This window comes from Cyprinus carpio, chromosome A2 (genome assembly GCF_018340385.1).
Source record: "Cyprinus carpio isolate SPL01 chromosome A2, ASM1834038v1, whole genome shotgun sequence".
Taxonomy (NCBI): Eukaryota; Metazoa; Chordata; class Actinopteri; order Cypriniformes; family Cyprinidae; genus Cyprinus; species Cyprinus carpio.
The window spans coordinates 3,218,670-3,231,310 of NC_056573.1; the positions used below are offsets into that span (position 1 = coordinate 3,218,670).

Genomic DNA, 12,641 nt, shown 5'->3' on the forward strand with positions numbered 1-12,641 from the left:
CAGGAATCAACACAATTTGTAACTTTGCATGAGGGTTTCACAGATTTCGCAACTAGTTTAAATTGGTTTTGTGAACTAGCCATGTTGACAAACTGCTGTGTGAAATGTTCTTCATATATCGCAACACAACTGATAATAGAAAAGTCAACAAAAAAATTAACTGAATAACCGAAAAGAGATCGAAGCCTTTTTTTTGCCTAAATGAATATCCTATTTCGCTCTAAAATACCTAAAATTTGGATTTTAAAATGGGTTACGTTGACTTCAAAGTTTTGCTAAAACATAAATAAATAATTAATACAAATAACTAGCGACAGTTGATTTATATTGCAAATAATTCATCAGGCGAGCTATGAAGAGATCTTAAGTTATTTTTTTCCATACTTCTAACAGTTTGATTGCTAGTTTGATGCCGCACTGAATGAGAATGATAGATCTGCAAACAAGAAAAAATCATCACATTTATTCGATATCAAACAAGAGTTGAATGTACATCTGCAACGACAATGGGGTCTCAAAAAAGACTGAAGTGAATATCAACAGTTACATCACACCCACTTTCATTCCGACCCTTTTTTACTTCATACTTCATATAATAAATTACTTAGTGCCAAATACTGAGATATGTTTTTAAGACATTGTGTTGACACGCATTAATGTTATTGATCCCTGACAAAGTCAAAGCATTTTTTTTAATCCAATTCACTCCAGATTTGTGCAAGACACAACTTCCTTTAAGCTGAAAAAAATAAGGAAGCTTCTTTTTGTACATTTACGTTGGCAAAATACAACTTCCATGATACAATCCATAACTGAACACTTCATTCACAAGAAGAGATGTGGTGATTATGGGTTTGAACTGGCTTTTTTTTTTTTTACACCTGGTACTGCAAAATAGATTTTCTTTAGTTGTCATTCGTACAACAGTTATTTGTGCAATAGAGAAAATATAAGGCCTGAGTCAGGGATATTAATTCATTCTTTTCATTTTCTGTATCACAGTCTTTTCTGTATTTCCAAGAAGGGAAGATTCACCTGCAAACTGGCTGTGAGAGTTTTCAAAGTCCTACAAAAATCAGACATTGGCATGTTTCTTTTTTTATATATATACTGTACAAATCTTTTGGCAGATGATGATGATGATGCCAGTCTTCGAGCAGTTTAATTAGTACAACAGAAGAGTTTGACCAGACCGTCAGTTCTGTTACTAAAAACAACTCATTGTGCCGTTGACTAGTCCTGTCTTTGTGTCGTCTGTGGATGGGAGAAGCAAAAGAATAGGGAACATTCTTGGCTCAGAGGCTGGTGATTAGCTGCATCTGTCCATCGCTAGTGGGTTCGTCCTCTAGTGGAAGGCAGCCCTCGGGGAGCCCGGGGCCAATACAGCCCTCGCTAGTGCCTCGATGGCTGATCTGATAGTAGGAAAGTGGTTGAGTCCCATCTCCCAGGTCGGGCAAGCTCTTGTAGCATTGTTCCTCAGTTTCACTTTGGGCGGATGAGCAAGGAGAACCGTCATCCTGTCTGCTGACAAGGTCGGGGGATTCAGAGGACTGAGAGTCTCTAAGATTGGGCATGCTTGTGTACAACGAGTCCCTGTTATTTGGAGAGGGTGCGTTGTCTAAATCTTTCGCGCTCTCCTCATCTTCTTCTGCCTTTCTGCTGTCCTTCTGCAGTTTGACGGCCTGTTGGGATGCCTTCTGAGCGCTGTAAAGAAGCGAATGAGTTCGTTGGGGCAAAAGCGGGGCTTTGAGGGCCTCCCGGTCGTTCGGGTGAAGGAGAAGAAGCTCCAACGCTGGGTGGCTAGAGGATGGTGGCAAAACGGAGGTGTCGGCAATAATGGCATCATCTTCACTCCGGTTTCTATTTCCGACACCCACGTCTAAGGTTTCCTGCGGACCCCGGAGGCTGCTGTCTGATGCCGGTTGGCATTTTGAACTGTTTTGGTTTTGAGGTGGCCGACGAGGCCTCAGGTTGTTGTGAACCAGCTCGGAGATGATCATCTTCTCAAAGGCAGCGTCATCCAGAGGCAAAGCGTCACCGGGTGGGCAGCACAACTCGGGGTCTTCGTAGTCGTCCTCTCGCGGTGAGTAACTGTTGTTGAAGTTGTCATTGAGAGGGAGCGTGTCCATAGTGCTGACATCCCGGCTGTTGGTTAGCGAGTGCTGGCCTGAAATGAAAACAAAAAATTCAGTACCACAAAGCTGCTGGAAATAAACAAATAATAGGTATTTATTACTTTTAAGGACATGGGATTTCTCATCACACTCATTACATGCCAACTAAAAATAATGTACTGAAACTAGGGCTGTCAATTTAACATGTTAATTTGGTGCTATTAATTATGGATAAAATAATGCATCCTGTACATCTGTACATTATCTTACACTGCATGCAGTTGCAGGATGACGCCTATGTGAGAAAGCCTATTAGAATGCATTCATATGCCCATGAAATTCAAGATATGAGGGCAAAAAATGCCCCTGTATGGGTTTTTGCCTTATATTTGTATCATATGAAAGAGTTTGGCAATATCACACGAGCAAGAGTGCTTTTTTTTTAAATATTGTTTTACATTTTAGACACAATGCTGTTAATATTGTCTGTTTTGTTCAATTTCACAAATTAAAATAGTTCTAAACAAAGAGCAATACACGGCAGTGTTTTATTACTGAATGAATCCACGTTTTTGAACAAATTGAGTGAGCCTATGATTCAATGACTCATTCGACATTCTTAAATGAATCAGTTGTTTGAATGAATCGATCGAATGACTGTGAATGGACTCGCTGATTAAGCATCTTGCTGCCACTTACTGGTGGTTCAGGATCATATTTAGAGTATCAATTCATTTCAATATTATATATTTTTTTAAAACAATACCGATGTATTTTTATTTAAGCAATGTTGAATCAAAAGCTATTTTTTGTAATGTTTATTCAAAGCTTTTCTCACCAAACACAACATTGACTTAAAATGTTTTTTTGTTTTTTCGGAGGGAAATTTCTCAGCCAAAACTGACGTGCAAATAACTTGTGATTAATTAATCTGCATCATGTATCTGATTAGATTAAAAACTTAATTTCTAGACAGCCCTAAGTAAAACCTAAAATATGAAATTAAAAGAGTAGAGATGCATGTTACTGAACAGATACGGTTCAAACTAAATTTTCAATGTTTCAAAAACTGATGTCTTTAACAGCACAGCACAGAGAATAAAGGCAGCCTAAGTACCTCTTTGCAAAAACACAAAGATCAGCATTCAAGAAAAGAAAAGCATAAATACAAAACATGCTGTAAATGTCCGCATCAACACAAAAGAGATGAATGGTGTTTATGGAGCACACAGATGTCAGTCCACAGATCACAGACTGCAGGCAAAGCGTGCAAACACTCACATCATGTGTGTCTGCTCAGGCTAGCTGACCTGAGAACTGCCCATGTGCCAAAAGAAAAAGAGTGAAACAACAGCTTTTTTAAAAATTGCAGCGAAGACAGAAAAGTGAGAAATCACCAAGCAGAAAGCTTACAAACTTCAAAAGTTTGAATTCAGTCCATCAAGATCCACCACACGCATTTCATTTCATGCACAGTTTGAACAAATAAATAACAAAGAAATAAATATGCGAGACTTTTGTAAACAATTTTAATGTTCCAGACTGAAAGGATGACGTAATTTTTCCCTCATAAATTAGGGTTAGGGAAAATTCTAAATGTAAGACTTTTTCAGTTCAAGTTTGAATTTGAATGGAGTTGGCCAGGCACCACAGGATGCTGAATTATAATCTTGAGTTGTCCACAAATGTTTTATGTTTATTATTACAGCAACCTGCTATTCCCTGATATAAATCTTTAGGTTCAACACAATAAAAACTATTAACAACTATTAAAAGTGGTTATTATAGTGATTTAAGCTATAACAACATACAATAAGTATGCTAATAATTTTATTATTGGTTATTATATAAATTTATTGATACATAAAATAATAATTGTAATATAAATGAATGAAAATAAAATATAAAATAATGAATTATAATTTAAATGCAAATTTGCATATGTGGAATTTCAAATTGTTGTGTAATAACACACTTATGGGGCGATTTATACTGAAATATGAAAAAATGCACTTTTAGCAATTATATTAATTTCTTCAGATTTGTTTCCTTTGGAATTCTACTACATTTAATTCAAATCTGAATTATAATTCTACATCCTGTCCTGGTTGTTCCATACTTCTAGGGAGCTTTTATTTTAATTTTTTTTTATTGTAGCCTTCCTCTGATTTGTGCCTCGTCACAATCCTATGGAAGCCCGTTTCTGCCACAAAAAAAGGTAATTGCGACTTTTTTCTCGCAATTCTGACTTTATAACTCGCAATTCTGAGAAAAAAAGACTGAATTGCAAGATATGAACTCACAATTGTGAGAAAAAAAGAAAGTCAGAATTGCGATACACAAACTCGCAATTGTGTAAAAAAATCTCAAAATTGCGACTTTATATCTCGCAATTCAAGAAAGTCAGAATTGCGATACACAAACTCGCAATTGCGTTGCGAGATATACTCTTAATTCTGCGATAAAAACTCAGAATTGTGAGTTTATATCACACAATTCTTACTTTATAACTCGCAATTCGGAGAAAATAAAAGTCTGAATTGTGAGCTAAAAAGTCGCAATTACTTTTTTTTTTTTTTTTTTAACTTAGTGGCGGAAACGGGCTTCCATACAATTCTGTCTCTGAGCTCTGCAGGTTTTTTCCTCAGACCTTAAGGGCTTGGTTTTTTTCTAACCTATTAGATTTTACATAGACAGGTGTGGTCTTTCTAAATTATGTCCAATCAATTGAATTCAACAGATTTAGATTTACTCCAATCAAAGTGTGGGATCAATTTTTCTTCCTTGCTCATCCCTATCTTTAGCACTCTTCTTCCCAATTCAAATTATTTTCAGATTCAGGAATTGGAATTTTAAAATGTATTCACGATTGACTTTTGGAATGGTGGCCAGCTCGGCATATCTTCTAGATGAAAAAAAATAGAATTAAATATTTTCATTTGGCTCAAAAATAATTTCAGTCAATAACTGAATGATTTGTGAGTTGACTTCAATAGTGAGCGAATCTATCAGAAGGCTGAATGCAGAATGTGGCAGGAGTAACACTCAAGCAATCTTTAAAAGAAATAAATAAATACTGATTACACTTTATTTTGATAGTCCACTTTACACATTCTACTAACTAAAAGTAACTTAGTGCAACTGCATGTCAACTAACTCTGATTAGAGTGTTTGTAGACTGTTAGGTTAGAGTTAGTAGACATGTACTTGAAAAGTTAACATCCAAATTAAATCAAAATCATCAAATTAAAGTGTTACCTGAATATTTTCTGCTTAGGCCTACAGTATATGAATGCATTAACATCTTAAGTCATAATTACAAAGCAGTATCTCTTGACTAATAACAATAAATTGGTGATAGAAATCATAAAGTTTATGAACCGCTGTTCCACGTGGAGCAGAAGATGGATTTAAATTTCTGTGGTTTGAAAGAAACATAAGATGTGAAAAACATATCTGTGCTCTGCTGTGAAATAAGGCATCGAAGAGTTGAATGGGAGGAGAGCGAGACAATGAAGGACAAAAATAAAGCAAACAGCCATAAAACATCATCTCAGCCAAGATTATTTGCATTTGTTTATGTGCTGGCGATGGGTTTAATCCAGTCAGGTGCTGTCTGGAGAAGCAGGCCAACAGATGCAGACAGAACGCTGCTGGATAAGCTGGAAAGCAGGAATTCTGGGAGAAAAGCCAGGCCAGATCTTTGATTGCTCAGTGTTGCAATTTTACAAACGCTTTTCCTGCTGGTGTTTGTTTGTCTAGGTGGAATGTAAAGACCAAAGGTCTCCGTCTGAGCAAGCTGTTCAGATGCAATTAGAAGTGTTTCTTTTGTTCACTCCTTGTGCACGCAGAGCATTCATGCAGCAGTCAGTCCTGAAACACGGCTATGAAGACATTACACTGCCCCAAACAGAAATAAAACTCTTCTATTTCATTAGAGTTTATATTAAACTGAGATTAAACTAGAGTCTCTCTCTAAAATAAAACAGCATACATTAAAACAAAAACTGAAATGAAGGTAATAGATAACACTGACATTATGCCAATTGCAGGCTGACCAATGAACAATTTTGTTTCAACTTAAAGTGTCTGTGCTGCTTTAAAATGTTACGTTTTGTCAACCTGTAATGTGAAACTGTATTAAGTGACGACTTGGATATTTGAGTCATCTCAAGTTAAATCCGGGAAAGATATTCTAATGCATGACTGACAAAAAGTCTCACAAAATACAAGTGTTAACTAATAAATTGGAGGTGATGGTATATAAAAAAAGCAAAGGATTTATGCATCTGAAAAACAAATGTTTTGAAAACAGATTCTCTGCAAATCACAGTCCTGTGCCAATCGTGCTGTGAAAAAACCTGGATTTTTCCAACCCACATTCCCAAACTCTTTCCCGAAAGAGAAGCGCCCCGTAAAGCACCTGGAGGAGAAGGTGTGTTGCAGACGATGGTTTCGGCAAGAAGGTTGTTATAGCGGTTGTTAGTGTCGTGAGGTCTGAGGAGAGGGTTAGTTAGCAGATAGTTGGCGGTCATTCCTGTTGAATAAAGAGAGGAGAACGAGCGTGAACAAGAGAGGTTTAGACAGAGTTACGTTTGGTGCAATGCGATTACTAAAGTGAGCTGAAACAGCCGATCAGATGGCATTGCTACGTGTGTGAAAAGCTGCACAGAAGACCAAAATGTTGACAGATCGTATATTTCAGATATGTGAACAGAACAGCCCAAAATGCGAATGTTTTACTTGAACACAAGTGAACAAAAATATCTCTTACCTCACTAGAACTGATAAAGTATTCGAGTTTCAGACACTAATATTCATAAATATGTCTCTGTTTACAGCATGCCTCTGTCCCAATGCCGTATTACAGATCAATCTTTTCAGAATATACTAAAGAGAGCTACAAAAAACACTATCACATGAACTTTCAATTCCCAATTTTAAGTGTACCAAAGAACAGTGGATAAGCCAAACTTTCCTGCATCATACCGGAGCATGTTATGCTAGTTTGACTCGCTCCGTCACATCAAACAGCTCTGAACATCAAACTCTCTTCAGCAACACTTCTGCAGAGCCTAAATAATAGATCACTTTTAAAAAGCACCCTGGTTGCTTTCCAACCTAGGACAATATAGTGATTTTTTAGGTGTAAAATCAATATTTTCTTGGCATTTATATTTGTTTATATATGTACATGCATATGCACTTTTCACAGATGCACGTATACATGCATGCATTTTCACAAGTTTGTACATATGCATGCATGTATTTACCTTTTGGATGTAGTTATAAAGATTTCTCTGTAAATGTAGTTTTCTTTATACTTTTGTGAAAATTGTATTTTGTTTAGTTAGCTTGAAACAAGGTTTGCACTGTAGATAAATTGTATTCTCTTGATATTTTTGTGTTACATTTTAAACTGTGCGATACAAAAACCAAGAAAAAAATAAAGACTTCATGCAGAGTCCTGATGAAAAAGACGAAGAGACTATTTGCATGCAGATCCAAACAGAACAGTCCAAACAGCTCATCTTGGCACTCCAACAGAAAGAAGAAAATAAAAAGAAAACGCAATCAAAGAAATAATCAAATATCCAGTTAAGCATTTTGAGCCACATGTTCTATTACTGATTTGTGTTTCTTTATAACAGTTTAAACCTGTATGTAGCGTGTGATGGAGAAAACCTAAAAAATACTCTTTTGCAGGGCTATATGTAACATAGATCGAAAAAATGAATTAATGCACTGCATCTCAGACCACACAGCAGGACGAGATGCTATGAACACACAGCATATTACCAAGTTAAAAAAAGAATATAAGTACACCAAATATATCTTCATTACTTGTCGTGTTACTAGAAAGAAAGAGCAAAATAGGTCTAAATGCACACAAGTGTTCATTTTTTAAACGATTAGTGGTATTTGCCAGCATTGTTCACCTGGAATGTTTTGATCTTGCTTTTATCTGCTGCCAAGTCTGCAAAATAACAGTAATTAAATTCATATTTTAAATAAAAAAAAGTTTAAATATTAAATACAAAGATTTTTTTTATTACACAACTATGCACTCTCACTGTGGATTTATGTAAAATAATTTTATTTATATAATAATTTTGTATAATCATATTATTTTTATATTACATTCAGCTAATGTGCTTTAATTGTCCATAATAAATTTTCCATCATCAGCCCAGCAGTAAACTAAACTAACCACAAAACTCACAGGATTCAATCTTATTACACAGAAAGCTTATATTAAGTGTACTTAAACTCAGATCCTGAGTTTATTCAATGCACTTTGTGGCTACAGGCTGCATTTACTGTTTTTTCTCCCCCATCGTGGTGCAAATAAATAAATCATACAGAATACTGATTTGTTACTATTTACCCTCATTTAAAAGGCCTGATGAAGACAGAAGGAAATAAAATAATTCTAACTTTCACATAAACATCTCTGGAACAAGTAGAAAAGCCCTATAGTATCTAAGAACCCATAGCAGTGTGTGTGAGGCCTCAGCATTTGATCCGTCACCTTGGTTTAGTGTGGAAGTGCTGTTGATATCTCCGGAGATGAAGGACGACTCTGACTGTTTCCTCACAGTGTCGTTCCACATCCTCCTGATGCGGCTCTGCGGCGACAGAAAGACACGTTCCCTGATTAATGCGTCTAATATTCATGCAGCACTGGCAAACACTGTTTAGCAGGACTATTAACACCACATGTGGAATAAAAGACTGCAAAAGAAAATGTCTAAGCAACACATTCTGAAGATTACATCTGCTGCAGCTTCACAAATCCCTCACAATAATTACAATATTCACAATAATTACAATATGCATTATTCATGGCAAGTGCAAACAACAATATTCAGCTTATTCTTTAATATTTACTACTTTAATGCTTTCAGAAATGGTTATTATTTAAGAAATGTTGTGGTTTCAATAACAGGTTGAGCTCTAGAAACAATTATTTGTGGTATCTATTTGTGGTATAATGCTGACTACAACAGAAAATTGTGTCGAATCCTTCAGTCTGAATTTTCTGCAAAACTGCTTTAAATGATATAAAAGCGCCATATAAATAAAAGTGATCTGAAGTGAAATTGGGAGGTAAAACGCAGTGGGATTAATGAACTTACAATGAAAGTCTATGGGGTAAGCCACTGGAAAGATTTAAAAGAAATGTGAAGCTTTATTTTTTGTTATTAAACACGCATAGTACATAAACTATTTAGTTATTATTTTAGCTTAAAGTTTAATAAATCATCATTTTGAACTACTTTTCTAAGTATTGAAATACGTTAAATAATACAATCACACTTTATGGTTTTAATTTAACTTTATTTACCAGTGTGTTTGCTGCTGGCTTTCGATTATAAAATTAAAAAAGAAAAAGAAAAATAATTTGTTAGTTACATATGTCTATGCATCATTTTTTATGGTTTTTGCTGAAATGAGAGTATTAAACTTGCTTTTTCATTTTTTTTATATAAACAAACTGTTGAATTTTGTGTTGTGTCCTTTCAAAGCATACATTTTATTCAACTACATTTCATTGTTATTCATTATTTTGAACTGAATAAATAGACACCTTCTTCAAGACTCCATAGCAATGTCCAATTCATGAACAAGCCAGTTCTCTTCACTGAATTTGCTGAACACGCTCAAATGCGAATTGGACTGATACAGCTCTAGCTGTTCTCATATCAACACATCACTGATTTAATGATCTGGTCGGGACGAGTCTTCAGTTAACGACTCGCTGAATTGTTCATTTCTGGCTCAAAGTGAACAGGGAGATCCAGCTTGAGCACCACAGTTTCTTTCTAAACAGCTGAAAGATTGATTCTTTAACTTGACCCGTTTAAGAGAACATAATCAATCCTGAACAGAGAGAAGAGCAAACCTTGTTTACAATCACTACTGCAGACGAGAGAGAGTATATCAATAAAGAAGAAAAAGAAAAAAAAAACGGAATGTAATTCAGATGTACCTGTGTAGCAGATGAATATCGAGCAGTGGACCTGGAGGCCGGGGTTTTGTTGACAGCATGAGATCCTTCAGCAGGAAGACCAGTACAGCACTGAGACTGCCGGAAACACTTACTGTACTCTTTACGCACCTGTGATGACAGAATCCAACACCAGCTCCGTTAACAACCAAACACAAGCAAAAGCAAGACATTACTGACAGCAAAGGAAAGGGTAGGAGATGTGACATATCATAAAACGAATTTGTATGTTTCTAATCAGGCACTCAAATCTGTTACCCATTAAAGGTCAGCCAATGACTTCGCTAGGCGGTAATGAAATGTGACGACTAATTAAGCATAATATTTTATACGATAGTTCTTTCTGGTCCTTGAATCTGATTTGCTGAGAGCTTTTTCCAGCGGTGCGACAGAACCGTTTAACCGTTTGTATCACTCCGCTTGCAGTATTTCTCACAGCGAGTGTCACGACAGATGCCCCAAATCCATTATAATTCTATAAATAATACTGTTTTTGTGTCACGGAATGCAGTTTTAAGAGTTTTTAAGGCAAGAATGTACTTGTTTAGACTTAGCATGTGGTTTGTTAATAAAGATAACATCTATTTGAAAATTTGCTTCGATGTTTTGGGAGAGCTCCAGCGCTTCAGCAGCTTATGAACCCGGCGAGAGCAGCCTTTTATATTGAAAGAGACTGAAACAGGGTTGTAAACAAGGAAGATATTTTTACTTTAACAACAGCTTGTAAGACGCATTTAAGAAATGCCCTGAGCAGCGCTGTCATCGGAAATCACCCTCAACAGATGAAATGACAGTATGACAAAGATATCGCTTTCCTCAGTGGACATTCAAACTCATGTTTTATTGGGAATATGAGATTGAGTTGAATAATGATTGCTGTATCAGATGCAGGTAATCACTCTCGTTCAGTCCATCTCTCTCTCATAATACTCGACTCAATACAGTGAGCTTTTAATATAGTGATGCAATAAGCTTTTAATGAAGCAACTCAACTTTCAATCATTACTAGCTCTAAAGTGATGTTTTCAAATTAGTAACAGAGGCTTGAGCTCAGCTGTTAAACTGAGATTTGAATCTGTGGCGGAAGGAAGTAGTTCGGCTCAAAAGAGGGTTTTAATAGACACTCCGTTGTTGTCTCTTTATTTACATACTTGTGCAATCGAATTGTTGTATAAATGGAATATTGCTCAATTAGATACATGTCCAAAGCAACTGCAGATACTTTTCCAGATTACAAACCCTTTGAACTAAAGACATAAACCTTTATTTAACATGGTGTTTGCATGAAACATTCTTCAAACATTCACACTTTTGCCGTGTGTGAGATGTACAATTTATCTTGTGGTTGTACAGTGTTTATGCTTAAGGTAAGCACAGATTTAAAAAGTGTGTGAGAGTTAGTTAAATGACTCATTTGGATTACACTCGTGGTAAATACACCACATGTGCTGCTTAAATACAGACAGATGCTGATTTCCTGCAACAGATGTTCTTCACTTATCTCACTAGCAAAAAAAAAAAACAAGATTTAATATTCCTTAAAATCAATAAAAGCCCAGAAGGAAGTACAAAGACAGAACTTAATAAACACCTGCCATAATTAAATGTTACATAATAGAAATACACTTGTAATTCACTGTGGCTGAAATGGAAGAGTTGAACTTGTTTCTCCAGTTTATTTTAATTTCCGTAAAGGTGAGTTTTTGTTGCATCCTCTATTGTACAATTGTGAATTAACATTTCGTTTGAATCGTTTCATATTGTGGATGGTGTTAAATGACCTTTAATCTTATTTTGGTAACACTTTACAATACGTTCTCACTTGTTAACATTAGTTAATGCATTAACTAAAATGAACTAATAATGAACAATATATTTTTTTTTACAGTATTTATTAATCTTTGTTAATGTTAGTTAATAAAATGTTCATGTTCATGTTAATTCACAGTGCATTAATGTTAATTGATATTTGTTTATGTTTTTTTATTGTATTGTTTTTGTTCTTGTTATTTAATAGTGATTTATAAATACTATATAATTATTGTTCATGTTAACTAATATAGTTAATTGATGTAAACAAATGAAACATTATTGTAAAGTGTTACCATTATTTTTATGTATATTTATTTTTATTTAAATTAAAATCTAACTCCTAACACCTCACTCCTCACATGTAATGCATTAAATGTATAATATAAATAATATATAATTCATATTAAATATAATAAATAATCATTAGCAAAGGCACCTTAAACTGTAGCAAGAGATACAAGGTGAATGACTTTATTTATGAAAACACCCTTTAAATGACCTTTCACACACAAATGAGTCTGAAATAAAATTGGGCTGTTTAATGTTGACTTTTATCTTTTATTATTAAAAAAAAAAAAAATGAGTTTCCGCCAAAATCAGTATTGTATCTGGTCATTATTGAAAATTCAATTTTTAATTTTTCGCAAAATGCGATATTCGCAGAGTTATTAGGTCATGTTTTCTCCCTTTTTTTCAAACCGCAA

At 35.1% G+C, this 12,641-nt stretch overlaps 1 protein-coding gene across 1 annotated transcript in view; it reads right to left on the reverse strand.

Moving 5' to 3' along the window:
- Positions 1 to 447: 447 nt before the first annotated feature.
- Positions 448 to 12,641, reverse strand: part of LOC109100010 (adhesion G protein-coupled receptor L2-like) — a 70,706-nt gene continuing 58,512 nt past the window's right edge. The window contains exons 17-20 of the mRNA XM_042714101.1: positions 10,108 to 10,236; positions 8,647 to 8,743; positions 6,538 to 6,651; positions 448 to 2,167 (exon numbers count right to left, since the gene is read on the reverse strand). Of these exons, the coding sequence (XP_042570035.1) occupies positions 1,296 to 2,167; positions 6,538 to 6,651; positions 8,647 to 8,743; positions 10,108 to 10,236 (1,212 nt within the window). The 3' untranslated portion in view covers positions 448 to 1,295. The remainder of the gene's footprint in view (positions 2,168 to 6,537; positions 6,652 to 8,646; positions 8,744 to 10,107; positions 10,237 to 12,641) is intronic.